General features: G+C 40.6%; 2 protein-coding genes across 2 annotated transcripts; one reads left to right on the top strand and one right to left on the bottom strand.

Moving 5' to 3' along the window:
- Positions 1 to 2,521: 2,521 nt before the first annotated feature.
- Positions 2,522 to 5,062, top strand: rag2 (recombination activating gene 2). The gene is made up of 2 exons (XM_004069726.5): positions 2,522 to 2,645; positions 3,187 to 5,062. Exon 2 carries the CDS (start codon positions 3,201 to 3,203, stop codon positions 4,797 to 4,799), a length of 1,599 nt encoding a protein of 532 aa, XP_004069774.1. The 5' UTR covers positions 2,522 to 2,645; positions 3,187 to 3,200; the 3' UTR covers positions 4,800 to 5,062.
- A 1,243-nt stretch (positions 5,063 to 6,305) lies between these two features.
- rag1 (recombination activating 1) lies at positions 6,306 to 13,180 on the bottom strand. The gene is made up of 4 exons (XM_023955935.2): positions 13,013 to 13,180; positions 11,669 to 12,025; positions 10,453 to 11,579; positions 6,306 to 9,653 (listed from the first exon to the last, which is right to left on the bottom strand). The coding sequence occupies exons 2-4, from the start codon at positions 12,001 to 12,003 to the stop codon at positions 7,906 to 7,908; spliced, it is 3,210 nt and encodes a 1,069-aa protein (XP_023811703.1). The 5' UTR covers positions 12,004 to 12,025; positions 13,013 to 13,180; the 3' UTR covers positions 6,306 to 7,905.
- Between the last annotated feature and the right edge of the window lie 14,075 nt (positions 13,181 to 27,255).

The following is a 27,255-nucleotide window of genomic DNA, read 5'->3' as shown; positions in this document are numbered from 1 at the left end:
AATGCGCAAACTGTACGCAGTGGCTTCGTGATATGTCTTTAAAAATCTAAGGCCTGGGCTGAAGTGTTTTAATTTTTTAGGTGGACCACACTAGGTAAGGAAAACCTTAAAAGCATGCTACCCTGTTGCCTCATAACTGATTATAAACTATTTTATTTGTTCCAGCCGAATACTCCACATTATTAAAAAAGTATCTCACACTTGAAATAAAATTAATCATTTGATTAGTAACCCAAAATGACTGTCTTCTAGGTCTTGTATAATTAGACACCAACCATCTTGCATCATCCCCTATCAACCAGTAGGAGGTGGAAGCTGCATTGGCTCTCATTGCCAATCTCAACAAGCGGAGCAATTATCATAACATTAAATAGTGATAAACACCACAGCGCAGTGATCATCAGAACATCTGGGCTGTCGCCACGTCATCAGTCAAAGCCACACCTCGGGGAAGCGGCAGTCAGGGAATGATACATTACCGAGGACAGAAACAGGTGCTACAGTAGATTCTAATTATTTTGCTCTATCAATTATGTACAGATCCTCACATTGCCTGGGGTCTGCCACACACTGCTAAGCATCCTAACCCCCACCACCACCCCTCCACTCTCTGCACCAGCTCATCTAGGGCTGCATGGCACATCGATTTGTACAGACGTCTTCAGGTTTGATTTAAAACAGTTTATTTTTTTGAGGTTGAATTCGTAGGAGCAGTTCTAAAAAATAAATAAGGCAAAAATGTCTGCATGTCCCACTTACATTTGTTTCATTACACACGGACTGGTGACAGGAGGGGATTCTTTCGTCTTCCTCGCAGCAGTAGCTGCATTTGGCTCAGACTCACAGGTGTGCTGCTGTTTTGTGTTTTTGAGCTGTAACGGTCTTCCAGGCACTTGTGGTTCCTGCCTTTGTTTTTGCACACCCCTCCAGTTCTCTCTCAGCTTTTCAGTGCACAAAAACATTATGCTCATAAGTAGGCAGACAGCTGTTTCCACTTTTTTTTTTTTTTTTCACTTGGTATTCAGTATTTGTCACTCATACGGGGGAAGTTTCTTCTACAGCGGGTCTTATCTTTTAAACTCAGGCACATGCAAAGGCATTTCAGACAGAACTGGCTGCTCTCATGTATTCATTATAGTCGAGGAAAAGTGTTTTCTTTCTCTTTACTTTCCCCCTTCTCTTGCAAGCCACAGCATTGCACAACAATGTCTTTTGGTGTATCAGTGACTAATACCTACAGCATGCTGTTCAGATGTTGGAGTCAAAGGCTTACAGTGACAGATAGTAGGAGAACAACGGGGAAGGGAGTGGTCTGCATGTGCGAAAAGACTTTTAAAGCACAAGATGCATGTGCAGCACTGAAAGCTGCAAAAGTATAGCTTTCTTCAATTTTTTTTTTTTTTATTGAACTGTCCGAGGTTCAATTAAAACACTAAAAAACTTAATATGGGAAAAAAAAATCACAAATGTCTTCTCATTAGCCTGTGTAAAACAATTAAGTTTTTGGATTTTTAAACTTTGTAAAAACAAATTGAAGTCAAATTATATAAAGTTCATCATTATGGAAGAAATGTGAATGGTGTGTCTCATTGGAGAATTTCTCATGGTTTTTTTTTTAGGTTTCTGTTTTATTTAGTTGATATACTTCCACCTTTTTGAAGATATTAAAGCCCTCCTTGCAATGCTTCAACATAAGGTTTCTGAGTAAAATGTTTTTTTGAATTATATATCCAGTGACTGTTACCAGCACTCCATCCATCTTCAGAACCCGCTGAATCCCTTTCGGGGTCACAGGGTTGCTGAAGCCAATCCAGCTACTGTTGGATGAATGTGGGGTACATCCTGAATAGGTCACCAGTCTGCTGCAGGGACACGTACTCACACACATGCACACCTAGGGGCAATTTAGAGACACCAATTAATCAATGAAACCTGATTTTTAACTGTAGGATGAACCCAGAGTGTCTGAAGAAAACCCATGCATGCTCAGAGAGATCATGCAAACTCAAACAGAAAGGGGATTCGAACCAGAGCCTTCTCGCTGAGAGGCAAGAGTGCAAACACTACACCCCCGACTGTTAGCAAGTTTGTCTAAATCCAGACTTTTAATTTATACATTGCATGTATGTTTTGAAGACAGCAAAAAGAAAAACAGCATTTTACTTGTTTTGTCCTGAAGCAAAAATCATACTAGAATAATTTTGTCATTCAAATGTCATTCAATTATTTCATTGTTTATTCATAAAATACATTTTTTCATTCACAGAAAAAGAAATTTGTGCAAAAATGTTAAATGCAACTTTTTCCTGAAAGTTTTCAATATAGTAAACATTTCAAGTATGATCTATAAAGAGTTTAATGCATGACTAAAAGAAATTGGTTTTATATGCAGCTTAAAGCAGAGATATCACTGAAGTAACTTGCCCAGAGCATTCAAGCAGAACACCTGGCAGTGAGGAGCAGTCACAGACTGTTAACCTCAAGATGTGATAGTGTCTGTGAGTCAACGGAGCTTCAAAAACTCTGCCACTTTCTGCTTTTGTCACAGTTCAACTACATAAAGAGATCTTAAGCTTCATTGCTTCATTCAAGAAAGTCTAAGATTCTCAAAAAAAGTGACTTCGGATCACACAACTGCCTGTGAGGTAGGTAAAATACAATTATCCTACTGAGTGAGAGCTTTGATTGGTAGTATTCTTCCATGAAAATATGTTTGTTGGAGGTAAAATATGTCTTTCATATTTTAGTCATGGTATTCTGATTTAAATTTTTGACATTTAAAAGTGAACTTAGTTTTGGTCATTTCTGTTGTTAAATAAAAATGTTCATAATGTGAAACCTCAAATCTTAAAACTAAATGTTGTTGTTCAGTGAACCTCAGTGCTGTAACGCCAATATCAGGTTAACGTAGGTCATGTGTTCATTCAGATGGGTGTGTAGAGGATGTAACATTAAACATTATTGATAATATTATTACAAAATGGACTAAAGTCAGTATAGACATTGGTATTTTCTTTGCCAAACTGACGAAAAACAGTCACATTACATCACGGTGGGAGTTTTTTTTCTGCTTGCTTTATCAACATGTGTAATAAACAGGAAGTAAAACATTTAAACCTCCACGATGAAAAATAACACCAGCTGAGTGACCCTGTTTGTATGTGTGTTCTTGTTGTTTTGACTCAGGCACCTGCTGGATCATGAGTCTCCAGCCACTGACTCCAGTGAACTGTGCAGGCCTCCTGCAGCCTGGCTGCTCCCTCCTACAGCTAGATGGAGAAGTTCTCTTGTTTGGCCAGAAAGGATGGCCCAAGCGTTCATGTCCGACAGGTGTATTTGGTGTACGCTTTAAAAAGGGTGAGATAAAGCTGAGGCCCATTTCTTTCTCCAATGACTCGTGCTACCTCCCCCCGTTACGCTGTCCAGCTGTCTGTCGTCTTGACCCTTACGATGGCCTGCCAGAGAGTTATCTCATTCATGGCGGCCGGACCCCAAACAATGAAATCGCATCCAGCCTGTACCTGCTGACTGTAGACAGCCGCGGTTGTAACCGCAAACTGACCCTCAAGTGCAAGGAGAAAGAGCTGGTGGGAGATGTTCCGGGGGCTCGATATGGCCACACCATGAGCATGATTCAAAGCCGGGGAAAGTCTGCATGCATATTATTTGGGGGTAGGTCTTACATGCCTGCAGGGGAACGAACCACTGAGAGCTGGAACAGTGTTGTTGACTGTCCTCCCCAGGTTTTCCTCTTTGACCTCGAATTTGGGTGCTCGTCTGCTCACACTTTGCCAGAGCTCAGTGATGGACAGTCTTTCCATTTGGCTCTTTCCAGAGAGGATAGTGTGTACTTCATCGGGGGCCACTCACTCTCCTCCGACTCACGCCCACCTCGACTGTTTCGCCTGCGTGTCGAGCTCCTGCAGGGCAGCCCACTGCTGTCCTGTGAGACCCTGGACACGGGCCTATCCATCTCTAGTGCCATAGTCACTCGCACAGGTCCCGCTCACAGATTTATCGTCTTAGGGGGATATCAGTCGGATTCTCAGAAGAGGATGAATTGCAGCACTGTTGTTTTGGATTCGAAGGGAATCCACTTTGAGACCTTAGACCAACCCAAGTGGACTCCAGATATTATTCACAGTCGCACCTGGTTTGGGGGAAGCTCTGGAGAAAGCCGCATCCTCCTGGCCGTTCCCACTGAGGGACGGCAATCCCAGCCTGACACGCACTATTTTTATCACGTGAGCTTCCAAACAGAGGGAGAAAACCAGGATGAAGAAGGACTCCAGGCCTGCAGCCAAGAGTCAACAGATTATGACAACTCTACGCCTCTTGAAGACTCAGAGGAGCTCTACTTTGGTCGGGAGCCACATGAGCTGGAGGACAGCAGCGACGGAGACGAAGACACCTACAATGAAGAAGATGAGGAGGATGAGTCACAAACAGGCTATTGGATCAAATGCTGCCTTGGCTGTCAGGTGGACCCCAACACATGGGAGCCATACTACTCCACAGAGCTCCACCGCCCTGCCATGATCTTCTGCTCCAGGGGGGAGGGGGGTCACTGGGTCCATGCCCAGTGCATGGAGCTGTCAGAGACCCTGTTAGTTAAGCTTTCTCAAGGCAGCAAAAAGTACTTCTGTCTGGATCACGGAGGCCTACCCTACCAGGAGATGACCCCACCTCGACAAACCATGCCCCTGAAGCGTACACCCATGAAGGTGAAAGACAGAAAAACTCCTCTGATGATTAAAATGTCCCCTACCAAAAAACGCTTTTTCAAAAGGCTTTTTTAATGGCTGATTTTCTTTGTTAAAAGAATTATCACGCATCCCATGAATATATTTTTAACAACTCAGAAAGGAAAAGTGAAATTTTCTGTTCGTTCCCTGTATTTCTTGGCTGTTTAAGTAATTATTTTGCATTATTTAAAGTTGTGTGGTTTTCCTTAATCATAACATTGTTTTTAAAGCTCCTGTAAAATGAAATGCTTTGTACTAGTCATGAAAGTATAATTCTATTTTGTTATTAAAATAAAAAACAAAAAAAAGATGTGTTTGCATACTTTTGTTGTCATTAGTTTCTTTCTATGTACTGGAAGTACTTTATTATTCTAAATAGCTTAAATTATGCTGCTAGAGTTTTTTTTTTTACATACATTCATAAATATGTCTATGAAGACTCTCATTCATCCAGGTAAATTCCATCATAGTAGTAGGTTTAAAGGTTGCCATCTGGACTTGGTTTTTAAAGTTGAAGACGTTTCACCTTTTATCCAAAAGGCTTTGCCAATTCTAAAATAACTGGTTAAAAAAAAAAGCCTTTTGGATAAGAGATGAAACGTCTTCCACTTTAAAAACCAAGTCCAGATAACAACCTTCAAACCTACTACTATGATATATTCATAAAGTAAATATAAAGTATATTTATTGTGAGCAGATTTTAGTTTTTAATGAATGATTAAGATTTAATCATCAACTTTAACTACGTTTTGCAACAAAAACAACCCCAGAAAGCTCATAGAGACTGAATGCTGCATTTCTCCATCTGATACAGTAAAAGTAAAGCAAACTCATAATTGAGTAAATTATGATGGCCAGTCTGCCCAGCAGAGACTTGACATTTTATCGGGTTGGTCTTGCCTCTTTTATTAAACTAGTTCGCTTCTATAACAAGAGTGTCAGGGTGAGAATAGCAATGTGTCCATATCTGCCGGTTGCATGGCAACTGGTGGAATGTCTCAAGTGTGGCAGGATTTGATTCATTGGCTTGAATAATTTCAGAGTTGGGTTTTTGTCATAAAAACAAGTTTGGATGCATGTAGCAGCTACGCAAAGAGAAGCTGGCACAGAGAAACCACCACAGTGGAGAAAAAAACGCTTGAATAATAAGGTGCAAAAATAAAGAAAGAAAGAAAAAGATTAAAATATTCTTTAGTGGTCCACAAATCCTAAATATTACATAATAAGCAACTAGCTAAAACCAAGTTTACACTGGTTGTTTGATTGCTCCAATTCACTATTTTATGTCAGTTCGTTAAATAAGGAATCATATTTAAAAACTTTAACATTTATATCAACACTAACTCATAAATATTTGACCTGTCACAAGATATTTTATAATGAAATAAAGATAACTAAGATGATATGTATTGAATTATTGTCACTACTTAGGTTTATAAAGCTGCAAATTCTGACTTTTTTAATTCTTCATGAAATAGTTGTGAGTGCATGTTTCAAGAACTTAAAAAAAACTTACAAAAAACACTAAAACAGTAAAAGAAAGAACATAAGAGCAAGAAGTCACACATGTTTTGTCTTTATTTAAAACATAAGTAAACATTAAACACAAAAAACTTCCATCAACAAAAGAAATCTCATCAGTTTGATTGTAGATGTGTGGCTCTGTGAAGTGCATAAACTGAGCATGAAAAATACCACGAAAAAAACTCAGCCTTTAGTGTGATGCTGCTCTATTGCCTGTAAATAAAACGTCACCAGAGAATCCTTTCTGCAATCCCAGTAAACACGTCACTGATAAATACTGCAGGTGTGGAAGCATAAAATAAGGAAAACATTCTGAAATGTGAAGAATTGGAAATTTTCAGAATCATCCATCATCCATTAGTTTAGAAATGCAATTCATTACTGTAAAAACAGACATGAGAAAAACTCCAATGAAACTTGCTCAAAAATGATGTTATTGCAGGACCGGCTGACAACCATGGGGTAAAATGTGAATATGTCATCCCAGTCATCTTGTCTAACTTATGACAGTAAAATAAAATCAAGTATTCAATCAAATAAGAAAGCAAAATTACCCGTCACAATTCAAAATGGTGCGAGCAGGAAAAGACAGTGTAATCAATCAATCAAATAAATAAAAGTTGCCAACAAACCCGTTTATTCAAGGTCTCTTTGGTTTCCACCCATCGCTCTCCTCTGTCAGCAGCGTTGGTAAAAAAAAAAAAGAAAAAGGAAACAGGGCCACAGAGGTCTGACAAAGAACATATCCTCTACTTTTTCTGGTCCATGGAGTATTAAACATTGTAATGGACCATTCTGTATTTTTCTACCAATAAAAAGGTCAGTAGATACTTTATTAAAAAAGATTCAAAAAGGCATCATCTATCCTCTACTGTGCAAAAACTAAGAGAGATAAAAAAAAAAAAGAATTACTTCAAAGTGACCAAGTATCTATTCTGGCCCTCAGGGACCTAAGATAAAGCACTAAAGTAATCTTTTTTAGAGTCCCCTCATAAAACAAAGAACATTTGGCTCTCTGTGATTGCATTTCCCACCAGCTAAAATGATACATTAATACAGTGGCCACAAACAAGATCTTTTTAACACAATTTCACTCCAGGACTTACAGCTCTTTCATCTGTTTCCATAAATATTCGCTCAGTAAAAATTCATAAATCTGTCATATCCTTGCAACACAATAAATTGCACCATATTTCACATGGCAAAGATTACAAAAAAAGAGGAAGGGAAGCAGCTAAACGCAGAGAACTTTGGTTACTTGGAAAACAGTCAGAAGTTTAAAAAAAATAACAAGCAAGAAAGCATAGTACTTTGAAAAAAATAAGAATACCTCTGACAGGTTGGGGGAAAAAAACTCCCAAAATTTGCAATGACATTTGAAAACATATAAATTTCAAACACAAAACATGAGTTACTCCCTAAGTACCCTGTAATAGAATGGTGACATTCACCAAGATACAAAAATTCAAACTAGATATAAAAGAAACTTGAAAATAAGCCATTATTGAACTCAAATAAAAGAAGAAATGATTAAGAGAAAATACTAATTAAAACATAAAACTTAATGAACAATGAAGAAACTGGTACTCATTTTGAAATTAATCAAATGTATTTTGTACACACTGGGACTGAAAACTCATGAATCAGGGAGTTCAAGAGACAGGTCATCCTCATCTAAGGTCTCCACTGGGTCGATGGTGGCCTGGAAAGCTTTAGCAGAGTCCTTGTGAGCCTCCATAAACTTTTGCAAGAACTTGGAAGTGTAGAGCCAGTGGTGCTTCAGGACGTCCTCCAGCTCAAAGGCCTTTGACTGACGAGCATTCATCTTCCTGAAGCGCCGGAAAAGTTTGTTTGCTGACTCGTTTCCCTCACTGGCCCAGGCCCCTATGGATCCATCTCTCTCTATGATTTCAGGCACATGAGCCAGGGTCTTGTGCAGGTAATTTGTTATCTTTCCATTGTACCTGTATTTAAAGGTAGAGGAGAGGAGGTCAGCAAAACGCTGGGAGTTGAAACTGTAGCGACACAGCTGGTCAGGGCACTCCTTGGCTGGGCATGTGGCCCGCCACACTGGCTTCATCTGAAGGTAGAGCTTCATCAGCTCCCTAAGAGCCTCTCTCCTCTCCTCTGATGGCACCAGCTCACACACCACCTCCACAGCCTCCATGGTCATTAGCTTGCGGGCGTAATTTCCATTCATCCTCATTATTGGCTTGAGCTTCATGTTTTTCCTCAGCTGTTTATCTAAGGCTGCTCTCCAACTGCGCCGTTCCTCCCGACTGGGGTTGACCTTTTTGTACACTTCTCCGATTTCATCCTGGAAGATTTTGTAAAATTCTGTGGCATTGCCGATGTCGCAGTGTAATGCGTCCAGCGTGGGCTGCGTCTCCAAGAACGGCTTGGCAGACACGCCTTTGACTCTGTCCCGCAGCTCATCCACAGACTCAGAATAGGGGTTGGTTCTCCATATTTCATAGCGTTCAAGATTCTCGTCGTGACTGCGGGTGACGGAGTGTAAGACCATGTTCTGAGCAGCCTCTGCTCGGCTGGAGTCACACAGTGTGCAAACATAAGTTGACCCCGAGGCCTCCAGGCCCTCCATTTCACGCACCATTTTCTCATCGTAACCCGTGCCCCTAAAGTGGAAGCGAAAGGAGCGTTGCAGGCCTCCAATGGACAATATGAGCCTGCTGTGTTTCATTGAATCTCTCTCTGCCACTATCGGCCCCAGGATGGCTGTGAGAGTCTCGTGGTCTGACTCATCCACAAACATTAAGCAAAGGGGCTTGCAGGACAGCTCTGAGTTTGGCTTTGGCTCTGTGAAAATGGTAACTTCTTTGTCTCCGTCTTCTACTTGGACAGATATAGACATGATGGTGAAAGAGAAGCGGACAGCTTTCTCAGGAACAGCTGGTCCCCCACCGTGTTTCTCACTGACATCACCCATGCCATCACAGCATTCTTTGATCAAAACGCTGAAGCCTGAGGTGCAAGTGCTGTCTTCCATCCCACTCTCTCTCAGCCCATCCATGATGTCCTCCTCCAGATCCTTCAATGCTGCCACCAGTGCCACATCATAGCGAAAGCGCCGAGTGATGGTCTCAGCCGGGATATCATCAACAGATGACGTCCACCCGGAGAGTCCATTAATAATGCCAACATTGCAAGATGTAGACACATTTTTGAGGGCTGGCTGCCATTCAAAAAGGTGAAAGCCAGGCAGGAGCTCCTTCTCAGCGGCTCGGAGAGTGTGCAAGGGCTGAAAGATCTGGCGTCCACTTGTGGCTTTGACAGTGCGGTACATCTTATGATACTGGCTGCAGCTCAGGAAAGTGTTGACCCGGATAGCCAAACACACAGCGGGATTTAAACCAAAGCCTCTGCCTGCACGGGGAGAAATTGAAAAAGGGAGAAAATTAAAGCGGGAAATGTTATGGTGAAAGTCAGAAAATAAAAACAGTTAATTAATCAAGAGGAAAGTACACAAAAGCACTAGTTGGAAAATGAATGCTAAAACTGGCGTTTCCTTCAATCGATTTCCCAAATTTGTGGTTATTTCTTCAATGATCCAGCCAAAATTGCAAATTTTACATCCAAATATGACTGCAGCATTGTTAGAAGCACACAATCTATGATTGCAAAATCCAATATTTCCTAATTTCCAAATGAAAAAAACAAAAGGTGGTAAATCAGTGAAGCTGGCAAAAGTGATGTATTGCCTCCAGATGAAAATAGACACCAGCTGCCTTCTATTCCCCAGAGAGGAGGATGGTGCTGTCTGTGTAATTTGCAGATACAAGCGCTGCTTATGTTGTTTTGATTCTAACAGCCCCTTCACAAGAGCTGTTATTGTGCATTAAAGGGAGACTGAGAATGAGAGACTGACAGACAAGACAACTTAAAGTATGGCAGAGTTTGTGCATGTAATAGCAGGGCCTCAGTAGACAAAAGATGGACAATAATGAAATGGTTTTCTATTCAAACTCCAGAGAGAAAACAATTTTCTCTCCTTTCCACGGTGAACTTTTAAACTCATTGTTATTTATGAGATGACTGTATTCCTCAGAGGTAGGTGGAAATATTAAAGAGCAAACACCATCTTAATTAACATTCGTCTGTGCCCCTTTTCCATGGCCGTGCAGGTCTGTGTTAGCTGAACAAAAGGCTAAAAATAGCTCCTTACCTTGCATCATGGCCTCCAGCTCATCTGCCTGCCGATGCTCATTGGAGGATCTCAGTGCAAGCAGGAACAGGGTCAAACAAACGGACTTAACATCACCACCCTCTTCTTTGTCTGCAAATTCCTTCACCTGGGTCTTCAGGTCCCTCAGCCTGTGCTTCTGAGCACGGCGGGTCAATGACAGCAAGTGCTGGCGGGGTCTTCCGCCTTTGTTAGCGAGCAGGTAATTGTCAAACTCTAATGTCGGTCGATTTGATCTGTTTTCCAATTTGTGGCTCAGACAGTGAGCTTTAATGGAATCTAGTCTGACTTCTTCGTCACAACCGTCAGAAGGGCAGAGCAGAAGCAGGGAATGCAGGGCTGATAGAAAGGTTTTGGACGGAGGGATCAGGTCATCTGGAGCACAGGAAAAGTTGCAGGCAGGGCAGTGAGGTCCCAGAACGTGGGTTAATTTCATAATACAGCTGCGGCAGAAGAGATGCCCACAGGGGGATTGAACTGGGTCACAGAGTAAGTGGTCACACACAAGGCAGGTGAGAGAAATGATGAAGTCCACAGGAAGTTTTTCAGAGATCAGCTTGGTACTTAGGTGCTCCTTTTGGCAGTGTGTGATACTCCTGACCCACTGCTCTCTCTGGAGGCCCGCTTTCTTCCACGCTCTCAGCACAGGACCTTGACGTTCTCCGTATTGGCTCAGGGCTTTCCTTTCGCCAAGAGAAATGCTGTCACTGTGGTCCCATCTGCTCCTTTTTGCCAGACTCTGGGCTCTAGGAATGACTTTTCTCCTTTTTCTTCCTGTTCTTTGGAAGGAAAGTTTTTTTGGATAACAAAGGTGGCAGTGGGAGGAATGAGGTTTCCATTCAGAAATTTGTGTTCTGGTGAAGCTACAAACCCCCCCTCCCCGTATGGCAACCATACAGCAGCGGTGGCAGAAGAAGAGTGGGTGAATGGACTCTGCGTCCTCTGTCACATCCACTTTGAAGACGTTCAGGAGAACCTGAGGCCAGCTTGTGAGCTTGCAGCCCATTTTGCGCAGCGCACATTTGCTTGTCTCCTCCAGATTGCCATGAACTTCATGCAGTGGTCCTTTGACTTTCCTCAGGGCCATGCCACAGATGCGGCACAAACACCTGCACAGAAAACAAAAATGTGTAGTTAGACTTTTACAAATTAACTCAGAACTTAAAGGGGCAAATACTGAACTGTGGCGGCTAATCACCTGAGGTGGTTCATGTGGGTGTCCATTTCCTGGAGCTTCATATCCACACGCCTGCCAGGGCCCTCCACATTCTCTTTACTTTTTCCCCCAAAGCACAATTTCATAACACTGGCAGGAGCTTCACCAAGACCAGTCTCTTCATCAGAAACTGCTGGAGCTGAGATGACCAGCGTGGCTCCGATCTCAGACTGTGTCTTACTGGGAAGAGGAGCTCTCTCCATGGACTTCACCCTAAACAGCTTAAACTTCCACTGAGAGTACTCGGAGTGGGGAGGATGGAGCTCATCAGGCACCACAGATCTGGGGCCATCTATCTCCAGGCTCCTTTCCGCCATGATGAAAAAAAGATATTTCTCCCTGGAGAGATAAGTAGAAGACAGGAGAAGATAATTTGACATACAGCAAAGTCTGAAAATGATCCCACCTGTCCATGAGATAATGATACACTGAGAAGACTTAAAGGTTCAGACCCCACATGAGGATTTGACCTTCATGTAGTCTTAGTGTTGAGCCTGCAATACAATCGAAGAGCTTTACTGGATTCCTGTCAAATTAATATGCCGTGCACCCTGAGATCCCGCTGAAAAGTGGGGAGTGAGCCGTGACCTGGACTGTTGTATTTTACCAAAAGTGGCCCTTAGATCTTGTGTAAAATGCACAAGACAAGAACTGGAAGATCAATACAACATGAAAATCTACATTTCTCCAGTCTTCGGATCCTTGCCTCTTCAGTTTCTTTATTTTCCCCTGACATCACGTTTTCCAAATGGACAATCAAACTTCCCACTAGACTGTCAATCATGTTTTTCTTGATGTAGTGAAATTTGGACCCATGGGAGCCATTTCAAGAGCAAAGAAAGAAAAAAAGAGACCTCTTTTATAATACATGGATATTGATTAAATAGATGAGTGGGAAATGGAAAGTTTTTTTATTGAATAAACATCCAAAAGGTTATTTTTTCCAAAAACAGCATTGGTCAATTCAAGAGTAATAATTCACCGGGCAACCCCTCTTATGACACAGAACGGCTGCGATCAATAATACTGCTTTTCTCATGGATCTTGTTTTATCTCCTCCCACATAATAAAAGCTTCACCAGCAGTTCTCAAACTCTAACAAGAAAGTATTCAAGCATCCGAGGGTCCATTTAAGGTCTTACCGTTTCACATGTACAGCACACACACCAGAGAACAGTCCATTTATCCATCTTTTAGTGTTCTCGCTGCCTTCTCCCTTAGAGGCTTGAATCTGTCAATCTCCTCTATTTTCTGTCTCTTTGTCTCAACCCTCATCTAAACACACAGCTGAGCCTCTATGCTTGTGTGTATCAGCTGGGCCCTTACCTTGTTTTTCAGTGTCAGCTGGCGTCAGCTCCCTTGGGGGGCCCTTTCCGCATGGGAGCACAAGGGAAGCCCTGGAGCCAGACGCCTCCACGCTGCATACACCATGTATGTCGGGGAGTCTGTTGCAGCTTGGAGCATCTGTAATGAGGAGCTGTGGTTTCACAGACTGGGAAAGCTCCTTTGTGAGTGGTATTTATACCCATCCTGCCATGGAATCCCAACTGTCATCTCGAGCCAGCTGAGACGCACAGCTGACAAAAAAATAATAAAACAAGGTCGACCCCAAAGAACGGTTGCAACAGTTGCATGTCAGAATCAACTAGTAAACCCCAAAAAAAACAACTCTTTTACCACAACACACTCATCCACAGCTCCTCGTATCCATCTGTACGTTTGCCTCATCCAGGTGGCCTGATGGAGACACAAAGGGTGTTTAGTCTTTGAAAAAGTTTACATGCATGACAACTCAGAAGAAGACGAAGGCAACTCAGTAATTACACGCAATTTGAAGGATGAAACAATTTGATAACCACATACTAGAGAATAAAAAGGGAAAATTATGGATTTTATTGTTGTTGCTGTCATTTTTTTCCCCTGCTATGGTTTAAAAAGAACAACAGAAACCACATCCATGAGTCAAAAGTAATGCTCACTTCGCAGTTATAATTCTGAGAAATTCTGTCAGTTTTAAGAGCAAAACAAATTAGAGCTGTCTGGAGAGAGTGTGGTAAATGCAAAATAAAGTTTATTTTATTCTGAAGTGTTTTTACTCTACAAAATTGGGAATGCAATGGATTGTGTTTATCTTTCATTTCTATATATACATATTTCAGGTGCTTTCCTGCTTCACTCATCTGTTTAAAGTCTGTTGTTTTCTTCGCTGATGCTGAAGAGTTTTTAATTATTCAGCATCATTTGTCAAAGCTTCCCAGCAGGTTTGTGGAGTATTTGCCCAAGTTCATTCTTGTTTGCAATTATCCAGGGGATTAATCTGGTGTATTCACCACAGGGGCCCATTGCTGCTGCATTGGATTTTCCAGCCAAGTCGTTAGAAGCACAGTCAGTGGCCACCAAACAACAGTTGGGTCTCTCTCACTCTTGTCAACTTAACAGGGAAGCTGGATAAACACTAGCAGACTTAGCAGCTTATTTTAGGTGCATATGATGAAGTGTGACCTTAGAAAGTATTGCAACTTTTGTTGGCTTGTATATACATCAATCTCCAGTTAATGTTAAAGAGCAAAGTCAGTGGCAGGAAGGGCTGCTTTTTAGGCATATTCACATCAGTCAGACATGGATGAGAAATCTGTAGTGTTTGATTCATCAGACATCTAAGAACAAGCAAATGATAAATTGTTGCAAGATGTTCCAATCCTATTTATAGCTGATGTTTAGATTTATGATGGCCAAGTAGCCACATGATTTCCAGGTAGGCGTCATACCTGACTCCGGCAGACAGAGACAGAGCTGCAGATGTCGGCCAGACAAACAAGCAGTCACCCCTGAGACCCTCATCTCTCTACGCCTGCTAATTGACTTGTTATTGATCAACTCAAAGGGAGTCTGATTTATGGGGAGAGGAACATGTGGAGACAGCCACCTGGCATGGAACGGAGTGTTATAAATGCAAGGAGAAGGCTGCAGTTCAGGAGGACATGCAGGAGATTGCAATGCACCAATGAACTTGCACCTTCCACTTACAGCGGATGTTTTTTTAATATGATAAATCCAAACAAGATGGGGAGTTAAAAGAAGACACACATCTACACATTCAAGGCCAGGTCAACAAGTATTTGCATAAGAGTGTGTTGGCGTGTGGATCCTGGCATAAAGATCAAATTTATAGAAAGCCCCTCCCCCTAATCCATCTTTTAGGAACTTTTTAGTTGATACTTTCTGGTTTGCTAAAACACCAAATAAAACAAATGGGCAGAAAAGGGAGGAAAAAGAAAAGGTCACAGAAGCAAAACGGATCTGAAAGACAGAAAAAGGGGATAAAGAAGTGATTTCGTGTAAGGGTTGCACATGATAACATGCTTAGCTCAGAATAGAGAACAGAAAAGGGCTTACGGCTGATTGCAGGCTTTGACAAGGAAAAAGAGAAAAGAAACTCAGTTTGCGTCGCAAAACTGTCAGCCAGAGACCCCAAATAGGTCCTCTGATAGCTCAAGTTATGCAGCGTCATAAAAAAAAAAAAAACGTGTCAATAGTAGAAATGGACAATGAGTGAATTCCACAGCAGCTGCAGCCTTCCAACCACAAGGGATGAAATGTCAGCAATGTCTGCATTCGAATGGCCCATCCAAAATTGCAGCATGGTATTTTAAAATGTCATGATGTGTGTGGGAATATTTGCGATTACATTCAGGCGAAAGGGGGCCTTTTTGCTTTCATTTCTTCACTGTGTCTCAAGCAATGTGTGCAAATTTTTAATTGCAGTTTCGTGGCACGTTTGACTTCTTCAGCTTCTGCAGACTGTGCTCTGTGAGTGGCCTCCCACTGTCCACTTCTTTCATCCTTCATCTGCAGGGATGATTTGCAGATTAATACTCAAAGAGGAAGACTCCGGCACACAGCTATTCATCAAACTTACCTGCCAAAACAAACTCCTTACCCCACTACTCAAATCCCCCCTCATTCATCTCCCCCGTTTCTCCCACTCAGAGTCTTGTTTCGTTCACCTGGCTCCTTGTCTTCCTCAGCTTTTGCTAAAAACCAAACGTGCGATAAGTCCAGCGAGATGTTTAATTAGCTCTCCCTCCCTCTGTACAAAGGGGTCGGCTCATTTCAACTCCCACAGTGACGTCCAGTTGAGACATGCCTTTGTGGGCTTTTGTGTGACCCTGTATGACTTGGCTGCATTTATTGTTGCCTCATTAACACTGACAGAGCTTTGATAGAGAACAGAGGCGCGCCACAACGTCACAGCTTCTACAAATGACATCCCCTGCTAGCTGCTGGCAGCCAAACATCACAGTATCATTCACTGCTCCAAATATTTGTTTTATTGGATAATCCAGTCTTGGGATCATCTTTGTGTGTTCAATTTCTAACTTTTCCTGCAGGGTTGCAGAGTTATTTTGGTTTTGGAGCCTTTCCCCCCTCCTCTTTTGTTGTATTAGGTTACTCGACACATAGCATAGCTTTACTACAGCAATGCAAATGATTCGGAATGCTTCTCTAAATATGCACACACACAACTATAAAGACCTGGATAACGCATATTACCATTTCAAGACAGTCTACAAATAGGTCAACAACATGCAAGGGTTTCAGTGCAGTATTGTAGCTCTGAAAAGTTCCAAGCGAACAGACTGTGACTGATCCAGTCACAATTAGCTGAAAGGGATTATAATCATAAGCTTGATTCAGGAGCACCAGACAAGAGCTGATGAATCAAGATCATTGTGTTTAATCAAAATAACAATGCTCTTTAATTTCCTGTTAGTTAATAGTAGATTTTCCTGATTGAAATGCAGTCCACTCAATGCTAATGAGGTTTTTCAATTTTTGCATGTTTTCCTAAACAGTTTAGAGTTGCTTCACACAGTTCTTTCAGCTGAAGAACTGTAAGGAAATACCGTATAAAAAGGGATCGGGAGCCAGTTTTGTTAGGTTTTTTTATTCCATTAGTGTGTTTATTAGTTTTAGTTTATTTCAAATGTCTTAAAATCTACTTTTCATTTAAAAAAGAAAGAAAATTGACCTTTGAGCAAATAAAGCTTATCTCTACCTGGCCACAAGATTTGCATACCACCAACAACATTTCACTGCACATTTTTGAATAAATCAAGAACTTTTCTGGTAGAGCTGTAAGACATGAGAGAATATAGATGATAAATAATGTGTCAACAGTTTATAGCATGAGATTTATTTTTCTAAATATAAAGCTAAAAACATTACAGTGAACCCCTAACACAGAGGAAATGAGTGTAATATAGGCTCCTCAAATCAAATAAGACAAATAGTCGATATTCGGAGATAGATTCAACACAATTTGTCTCTTAACTGGGCTTCCTCCTTGTTTCTCCACCTCACTCACCTCCTCAGTCACTTTCCATCAATGTAATGAGCAAATCATGGCCACAGGGGAGAGATGTATAGAGAAAAATTGTTCCCATTATGTGTTGAGCAGCTTGAAAAGAGCAGTGTTGTCATCTGTCAAGTCAAACCTTAAACTGTCCGTGATCCCAACTTCCTGCCAAACACAAAGGGGTCTCTTCTGATGCTTATAACTGCTTTTATTTCCTTGTCTCCCACCTAAAAAGTGCACTGCAGGAGATTCCAGGACAGATTTGGCCTTTTCTGTGCTTGTCCTATCAGATCTCAGACAAGTGAACAATGGAAACAGCAGCACATGGCAAAAATGGGGGTTTGTTTAGAGTGACTCATCCGAATCCTCAAGTAGAGAGCACAGGAATTAAAGTCAATGAAAGGAAAAGTTGTTAATGATGGATAGATAGATGGAGAGGTGGTCTGTGCATAGAGGTTGTTGTCATTTGGCTGCCAGTTCTGTTGGAGAGAGAAATGACTCCTGGAGCCAGAGCCTGAGTGGTGCAACATTTATCAAACAGTCATCGCAGTGATTCACATGATCCAGCAGGGAGCCATTATTTTACTAGTCCACTCTCACTGCAACCTGCTGCTAGAAAGGACGATAATAGCTGTGGGCTTTACGGGCATGTGAGCAGACAAATACAGTAATTGTTTGAGAACAATGGTTTGGGAAGTCCTACCTCTTTCAGCGAGTCAAATGTGGCCTGTGGTTTGCTCTACACTGGGAAAGAACTGAACGGTGGAGCACAACTGCAGGGCATATGGAATTTGTTCATTGTTGCAGAACACACAAATGCCTGAGGAAGGGACAGACAAACACGAGGTCCCTGTAGTTTAAGGGGGAAGAGCGGTAACTTGAGCTGAATGCATAAAGATCCCTCTCACCAGAGCATCCGCCCCCTCAGCAGCAGCTATGGGACCAGCTGATGCCATCAAAAAAGACCTGTGTTTCCCTGTGTGAGCAACCCGTGAATAAACGCATGCATTCCCAACCAAATGAGGAATGGGGAAATGAAGTAAGCGGGGCACGTGAGAGCTTTGTCGTAAAATGATGATAAAAGTTGTATTCCTCTATTCATTATCCTCTCTCTCTACCTTTACTGGATTTCCATTTGGCTCCTAAGGGACAAAAAAAAGCCATGTTGGCAGTTTACGACAAGGAAGAACGACTGTGGAATTATTTTGAACCAAGGAAAAGGCTGTGAAGACTGTGGCCTCAGTCAGAGTGGATGTAGAGCATTTGGTCTAAATATCACTGTTATTTTTGAGTAAATGTGACATACACAACTCAATAAAACTCTAATCTTGCTAATCCAATGATCAGTTTAGGGAAATCGTCAGAAACATCTACCAGCAGACATCTGATCAACAGAGCACATTTGGTGTTGAAATGTTGGTGTTTGGAATGTAAGCCAACACTATCATGGTGCTACAGATAGAAGAGACTTTTTATAAAAAAAATAGCATAAAGCAACAGATCTTTTTGAAAGCTGATTAGACTTTATACATTAGCTTAAACTGTAATATTTGACAAAATCAAGAAGTAACAAACTCTACAACACAGTTTTTCTGGTAAGGTATATTTTTCTCAGCGGTGGAGCTACGGGGGCCTCGGGGGGAGCTTTGCCCCCCAATTTTTGAGTCAATATTGATATCATTATTTGCAAAGATTAGGAAATCCTCAATACAGGCTAAGTATTGCAAAAATAACACAAAATTGTTTACAATTTTAGCCCCTATAAAACAATATCAATAAAACAGTTTGAAATATGTATTTTTGATCCTTTCATTAATGGCCTTCCACTCTGTTGTTGTCATTTGCTACCTTTCCAAAGTCTTCTAACCTCCCTTTTAAATTGTTTGAGCTCCCCCACTGATAATCTCATTCGTTCCAAACAGTCCTGGGATCTTTTAGCTTGTTTATAGCTTTTATTCAACTGTCCTGTGCAGGCTAATGTGGGTTTCTGAAGCCCATGCCAGCTTCTTTAGACCTAATGCGGTGTACATCCTGAATGGATCGCCATTCCATCACATGACCACAAACAGATGGACACTCAAATGACAAGTTAATATTCACCAATCAACCAGTGACGTGACTTTTTAGACTGTAGGAAAGGGGTGTCAAATTCCAGGCATTGAGGGCCAGCCTCCTGCTGATTTCTCAGAAATCCTGCCTTATTTGCTGCTGATTATCTGGATCACGTGTGTTAAGCCAATAAGAAGCCTCAATGGCAGGTTGGTTTGACAAAACGTTGGACAGCGGCCCTCGAGGCCTTGATTCTGACACCCCTGCTGTATGACGAGGCCAGGATGCTGAGAAAAATGTGCAAGGGAAGAACATCCAAACTCCACACAGGAGGAACTCAACTGGGATTAAAACCAGGGTTTTCACACCATAAGGGCACTACACCAAAAAAAAAAAAAAAAAAAAAAAATATCTACCATGCATTGCTGTTTAAAAACTACAAACTTGTGACTGAAATCTCGTTTGTTTGTTTTTTTCCTGCAGGTTCTCCACAGTCACTGTACAATTTAGGTGCACGTTTGCTTGCACCTGTGTGGACTGATGAAATCTCCCACAATGACAGCTGGGTTCAGTCTGCTATAAATCTGATGAGAATGAAGAAGGTAAAGTAACAAGCATATGCCCAGTTTAGTTTAGTTTAGTTTAGTTTAGTTTAGTTTAGTTTAGTTTAGTTTAGTTTAGTTTAGTTTAGTTTAGTTTAGTTTAGTTTAGTTTATGAAGCCTGTTGAGACAACTGTGTTGTAATATTGCGTAAAATAAACAAAACTGAATTGAAATATGAAAAAAGGTCAGATTGGGTATTTAAGTAACTTCCAACTGCTATAAAGTGATATGTGATTATTAAACAGCATTAGATCTTTTGAGTGGATTAAAGAATAGAGCTCTAAAAAAAAAGTCTAACTGGCTCTTGGATTTTACCAAAAATGTTTTTAAACTGAAGACATGCGAAGGGTTCCCGAGTGATAATAGGTTTCTATAAATGGATTGAATAAAATTGAATAGAACATCAACAATTAGACATGGGAAGCTAAAGGACGCCCAAGAAAAAACTATCTGACATAACCATAACCTTTGGTCACTCGCAGAGAAGTAGTTATAAAATATTTGTTGCATTTCAGAGCATTCAGTGCCTTAAATTAGCCTTTATAGTAAAATTGCTGGAGAAGTACGTAAAGACTGCACTATGTGACAAAGTCTGGAAAGGTTTTGTGCAAACCTATTGTTCACTTTTTATCACGAATCTTGAAGAACTCCCCCCTCGCCATGCAAAATTATACTACTAAATGGCTGCATAAAGCCTGTCTTTCATACATTCATTCACTTTACTCCCTTATGCTGTTCATTGTAATTGTCCAAAGGTGCGTTACTTCCAAGTAGAGCAGAGCCCATTATTATAAATAGGCCAATAAATAACTTCACACAACGTGTCCCCAAAGTGCGCACACTCTAAATGCAAAGCAGACATGCCGTCATAGAAACTGGCACCAAGTAATTATGTTTGTAATTTAATTTCCTTGGTCACACAGAGATAAGAAAAGAGAGAAGCTTTGGTTGGCTGAGGATGAAAAGACTGACAGGAATGTGTCTATGGCTTTATTGTCTGGACTGAGATGTCCAAGACGTTGCCACATGAGCAAGGTTACTACCTGGAAGAAAGAAAAAAAGAAGATTAAAGCGCCGTGGGTTAAGGGTTAAAACCGATCTAAAACAAAAATGATTTTAGAGCTGAAAGAACTAAACGCACCGGTATGAAATGACTGAACTTTACCGTTTACTATCCTCTGAACAAAACTCTGCTTTCCCACTAAGTTCTGCTAAACAAATGCAATCAGTAAAGTGGTCTGGGTGGGATGTCAGCCACAAAGAGCAATGGCTCATTATAGATTCTACAGGAAAGATGAACTCGACACGAAAAAGAACTGAAGGACACAGGCAGCCCCCCCCCCCCCCCCCCCACGCACACACACACACACTCTGTGCTTTTTCTGAGATTGTTGGACTGCAGACATCAAATTTCTCAACTTTTCCATTTTCCGAGTGTCCACTTATACTAATAACAGAGCAGCAGAGGTCACCAGACAGAAATGGTCAAACTCTGCTTTTTTGCTTCATCAGAACATTCAGATCTGCGGAGAGCAGGCAGTGAGGGAATGGAGAGACGAAAGAAAGGTGTACGGTTCATCAAAATACGACACAAAGCAGAGCAGCACACAGAGGCAGCGTGAAACTATTTTGTGACATCTCAAATCCCCCCCTTTTCCTCTTTTGTTCTCCCCTCCTCTGATCTTTGTGTCTGTTTCTCCCCTGCTGTCTTGTCTTTGTGTATTTCCTCAGTATCTTCACTTTGAACCTAACAGCATTCTCCTGCCAGGAAAGTTACAAATGTTCTGAGTGAATTATGGAAACCACAAAGAAGTAAAGCAAAAAAACAAAACACTGAGCTTCTGCTTTATTTTACAATTCATCATGCTACAAGATCAAGTTAAAAAGCAAAAGATTTATAAAGGAGTCCAGCACACTTTGGCTCTTAATCCTCTAAAATGTGCCTCTGAATATTAATCATACTTTGTCTACCTGAGAATCAAACACACACACACACAAGTGAACAAAACCCCCTTTTCCCACTGTTAGTCAAATAATATTAGTGACTGACCCTCTACAATAGATTTCAATGAAGGAGGCAAAACAACAGATGCTACACTAGCACCACCAAAAGGCAAAAAAGGGTACACCAGTTTGGGATTTTCCTCCAATTTACTGTGTTGTAGCTCCAAAAATCAGAGTTAGAGGGCCTCAGTTTGCCCCGTGCCTTTTTTTAATTCATAGCAGAGAATGCAGACACAAAGAATGAGCATGAAATGCTTCAGGAGCTGCACCATCACTGTAAAGCCTTCCGTTGTTACACAGAGAGAGACTTCAGACCAGGTTGTGTTTTGTACAGTTCAGCACACTTTGCTTGCTTGACGTCTCAGTGGCAGACAGTCTTTAACAATCCGCAGTCTCTCTGTGGTAAGCCACCTGTCTGCGTGCAGCCTCCTTCACCACCCATCTGTCATGTCTTCCTCTTTCCCTAACTGTCTCTGCTTCTTGAAGGAATTCACCAACAATGCTTCTTCTTTTATTTTTTTTACGGTTTGTTTTGCAGAGACATGAATAAGATGAATTTGTGTCTACAAAACGTGAAAAAGAATTGGCTTTGTTTACAAGCCATCAAAACCATGGGTGCTTTCAGGAATCCAGTTATTGGATTGAATTAAAGCCGCAAAGGGTGAAAATAAAAATAAAGCGTGAAAGTAAGAGCTTTGAAAGTAGAAGATTTCTGTCGAATAACATGCTGATGCAAAGTGACCTTCAAGGACATTCCTTTCCATTCAAACAGCAATTAAGCACTGCCCATTGGTAAATTTAAAAGGAGACAAAAATCCTCTGTGGATTTAATAACAAACTCATTAGTAGGGCCCAACAGGGCAGAACTGCCTTTTAATTAAAGCAACACCTGATTAACGCCCAATTAACAAAGGCAGAGCCACTTAATTCTCTCCTGCTTTGGCAGGTTGCAAATGTAAACATAAGCAATCCAGGATCTGAGTGCTTCCTTTTCTCTTGGGAAGGTGTGAGAGAAAAGTAAATAATGACTTTGGAGCCAATGTGTTGACTGGTGGTCCAAATGCTCGGCAGAACCGAATGCTGTGAATGCATGTGGTAAGTGTTTCAGAAGGAGGCCAGATGTACAGATGGTTGACAGAAACTCTGCTTCAGCACACAGGCAAGTCCTGCTGGACTGCCTTGCATCTGTGCAAACAGAAAACTGTCGCCTTCAGCCACAAAGAGTGAGCTCTTGTTGCCCTTTTGCCAGGAGGTTGTCATGAAGGCAACTTTTTCATTTCATCTTTTAGATTAATTAAAAAGCAGCTTTCGTGGAACACACACACAGGGCCAAAAAAAAAGGCCGAAACACAAAAACTGATGGAAATTTCTGTTGTCCTTTTGATTGTTCGTATTAACTTGACTGTAGCCATTACCCTCACCCTAACCCTTTCTCCAGTCCATGCAACCAAGAAAAAAGTTCAGCACTGACTACAAGTATTTAAAAAATTACGTGCGAATAATCAATTTACAGACCATTTTCTTATTTATTTCTTTGTTTTGTTTTCATTTCAATAATCCTTAGAGGAAACTCTATCAGACATGTCATTCTCTATCACTCTTAATTTTTTCTCATCTCTATCTTACAGACTGGCTTTCATCCTGACAATCATCAAAAAGAGTTTGTTTTGAGAGAGACACATTACAAAAATAAGATCGCTACAACATAAAGTGTAATATTTTACTTATTACATGTTAATTAACTGGTGTATTGAAACAAACCTACTGCACAAAATAGCTCAAAGCATTAAGAGCGTGTGGTGTTTGTAGATGAAAGAAAAGATGAACTTTCCTGCTTGTCAATTGTCACTTTCAGCTTATTTATAGCCACTGTTTCCTCATCAGACTCAAAAATTTTCATTAAGCGTATGAGTTAGTCCAACATCTGTCGGCTTTTCTAACCTGATTTTTTTTAAGCAGCATTTTATTTTTGTGGCACACAGGCTTCAGGTTCTCTATTTGGTCCCTTTTAAAGCAGTTAGCCAAAGTTTTGAAGGTTTTTTGCCTCAAATATCCTTCATGTGCTTTCACTTTAATTAAAAGAAATCATTTTATTTTTAATCATCGTTAAACCATGTTGGCCCTCATGAATGTGAAATACTTTGCAGCACATTTGTCACTACAGGTGTTAAATGTTCTTCCACTGCAGGTGTAATAAAGAAAGTAACTTAAAGGAATACAAGGCTTATGCAATGCTTTCAAATTTTGAAAAAAAGTAATATTTAAAGACATTCCCTGGTTAAAATGGTTTTGGGTGTTTTTAACATGTTCTTGTGGCATTTCTCTCAAGATGGAGAACATATATAAAAAAATAGTTCAACTCAAAATTGCATTTGAATTGTAATGCAATCTGAAAAGGGTAGTACTTGTTGCAAAGACACTACAAATGGTAAAATACAAGCTCCCTGCTTCAAACCATTATTGCAGACAACTAGATCCATGTATGTCTTCGTTTTTTGCATCTGAGCTGGCATCTGGTTTCAAAACTGTGTGGCTGGAAAGCTCTTAAAATTGTTCAACATTTTTGTTACACCGGTAATGGTTGGGGTTGTGAGGGGCAGTAAGCCAGTGGGAGAGAGGATAAATTAACAGATGATGGGAAATGGAGACGGGCTTACTCTGCACCAGCAGTCTTGTCCACAGCTCAGAGGTGAATTTCTAATGAACTACTACAGAAACTATGTCCTAAAAAACGATAAAGGTTTGTTGATTTTGCCTAAAACGGCAACATCCTAATTAAAAGATCACTGGGAACACTTTAACAGTAGATCAAAAGATGATCTGCGTGGGTCTTGTAAGTCAAGAATTGGAACACTAAAGAGTAATCTGTGCCACAAACTGTGTTACAGTTTGAAAGTAACTTGGACAACACTGCTTCAGTTTAAAACTGAACCATATGTTACATCATTAAACAGAATCAAAGTGAATCGTTGCATCACTTCTGTGTTTCATTATGTTTACTTTGAAAGTGTCAAACACATGTTTTACTAAATTTAAGAAGGATTTATTATTTGTTGTTTTATTACATTACACCAGGCTTGGCATAAGGCAAACAAAAAAAAATTTTTTCATTGTTACTTGCTTTTTAGCACATTAATAAAATTGTTTTTCGAATTTTTTTGTTTTTGTTGTATATAACAAACAGAAACCAAACCGTCACCCAAAAATTGAGGTTTGAATCAAATCGTAAGGAAAGTGAATTGTTGCATTTGTAGTTGTTTGCATGGTGATTGCTTGTAACTTGCAGGAGTAATGGGTGGAGGAACGAGTGTGGGCAAAGATGGGGCTGATTCTGGGTCTCTGGAACACACTGTTAAGCATTTTGAATGTCGTGGACCGAACTCAAAGAATCTCTGATTGTCTAGAGGGTTCTCTGTCTGAAGACCCCAGTACCCTGATTACATCTACAGCAATCAGGCATTATTTTACAGTGTGGAGCATGAATATTAGCATGTGAAATGGTGCTGTTTAACCCAAGGCCCCACACATATGATGGTGCAGAAGATGTCTTTTTTTTCCCCAGTGACCGATGAGTCCAAATGTAATTTCAAGTGACAGCCTTTTTATGAAATGGTTGGCCTTGTTTTCTCATAAAATAATCCAATTGCTAGCACTATCATTTGTGTATTTTGCAGTGGTGTTGTAATGAGAAAAAGAAAAATTAACAACAATAAAAGTGATAGAAGAACTTATTTTCCTTAAGAATGTAAGGTCTGTTTCATTCTTGGACTGCGTAGCTGTTAAGGCTGTCCTAATTTCTTTCTTAGAAAAAAAATAAAACGACATTTCAAGACATAAAGGTTTATCATTTCTTCAAATTGTCAAAAGGATAAAAGTTTCATCTGGATGTGCTTTCAAAAGCTTTAAAAAATGCAGCTTTCATGGGAAATGCCTGCAGGAAAGAAAAAGGTTTCCGCTGCTGAGGAAGAAAAACTCATCAGAGACAGCTGCATCCTATACTGCAAATTAACAACCCTTCAGTTCAGAGCTCACATCAGCATCCAGCAAGAGACATCTCAGAATCAACTGTGCAAAGGAGAATGCTGAATTCATGTGGGTAAAACAAGGCAAAAAAAAAAAGGACCAAAGTGATTGAATATTAGGATTGTGCAAAAGGTGTGGAAAAGGGGAAAATTTAAATTTCTTTTTTACAAATTCACTAATCTGGTATTATAAATAAGCAAGTACAAATACTTACATAGGAACTCAGCCAATGAAAGTGGAGTGCTTGTTTAAAAATTTCCCATTTATTGCATTACATGAAAAACATTTTCTTTTATTTAAATCAAACAACACAATAAGAAAGCATCATGACGTGTATTTTTCACATATTTAGTGATCTGCTTTAAAACAATTAGCTTACATATAAAAGTTATTTTTTAAACAGAAGTGATCATCTGACACGTTTTTTTTTTAACCCTTGTGCTATCTTAGATGACCCCACCCTTACTTTGATGTGTTATTCCTACCATGACAAAGGTGGATAAAGGTGGAAAGATTTCATGTAATGCATGGACACCAGTGAAGATCACAAATTATTGAAAATAAAAGGTTCAGAGCACTGTCTAATGGGTCTAGATCAGTGTTTTTCAACCAGTGTGCCGTGGCACACTAGTGTGCCGTGGGAGATGGTCAAGTGTGCCGTGGAGAAATTGCCCTCATTCACTGATCTAAAAACATTTCCCATCTCCAGGATATCAGCTCTTTGTTCATCCAAACAGGCCCTGATAAAACACTGAGTAGTTAGGAATATGAAAGATCTTAAAATTACTTTTTCTTTGTGTTTATTTAATTATATTAAAGACATTTTGATAAGGATTACGTTACCGCGATTTACCTGCAGCTATGACAGTTTGCGGAAAAGTCCCGTCCCTTTAACTGTCTCCACCAATCATTCTTGAAGGCTTAATCACATGTCATCAGTCTGACCAATCAGAAGTGCTTAAAGTCTTCACTTCCTTGTTCTTAATTCTGCTGATAAAGTCGCTCAGTTTTAACAAAAATACCGGCTAAAGCTCTTATTTAGCGGTGTAGTTTTCCACAGAGTCCGGTGTCAGACCGTGAAACAAGTGGACAATACAATAAATCTCAGAGACGCCAGTCTTTCTGCAAGTTTTCGGCACTTTTCACACTACATCTCCCATGATGCATTGGCTTAAAGAGCCAGTGTCCCAGCGCACAATGAGTTGTCCTTGCGAAACGCCTTGAAACCCCAACAAACAAACAGTTTCTAAATTTTTCTAATTTAACTTTCATTTCATCTCTTAGAAAAAACAGCCGCAACTTCTTGCTTTTCCGGCCACAATTATCACAAAAATACACGTGAGATTGCGGGCGGGGGGGCTGTCGATCAATACAGACCATGAATTTCTGTTTTTTTTTTGTTTTTTTTGGATGCTGGTGTGCCGCGGGATTTTTGTCAAGGTTAAAGTGTGCCGTGGCTCAAAAAAGGTTGAAAAACACTGGTCTAGATGACCCAACTCCCAATGTTAAAGTGCCTAGGATAACACAAGGG

The sequence above is a fragment of the Oryzias latipes genome, chromosome 6 (genome assembly GCF_053564925.1).
Source record: "Oryzias latipes strain Hd-rR chromosome 6, Olatipes_Hd-rR_3.1".
NCBI lineage: Eukaryota > Metazoa > Chordata > Actinopteri > Beloniformes > Adrianichthyidae > Oryzias > Oryzias latipes.
This window is presented reverse-complemented; position numbering and strand designations above follow the sequence as displayed.

What these genes read in the sequence shown, in the direction of transcription:
- rag2 (XM_004069726.5), top strand. Translation starts at nt 3,201, where the DNA reads ATGAGTCTCCAGCCACTGACTCCAGTGAACTGTGCAGGCCTCCTGCAG.
- rag1 (XM_023955935.2), bottom strand. Translation starts at nt 12,003, where the DNA reads ATGGCGGAAAGGAGCCTGGAGATAGATGGCCCCAGATCTGTGGTGCCT. An exon ending in ACCCACATGAACCACCTCAG is followed by an intron (nt 11,580 to 11,668) that starts GTGATTAGCCGC and finishes TTTTCTGTGCAG; the next exon opens with GTGTTTGTGCCGCATCTGTG. An exon ending in GCTGGAGGCCATGATGCAAG is followed by an intron (nt 9,654 to 10,452) that starts GTAAGGAGCTAT and finishes CTCCCCGTGCAG; the next exon opens with GCAGAGGCTTTGGTTTAAAT.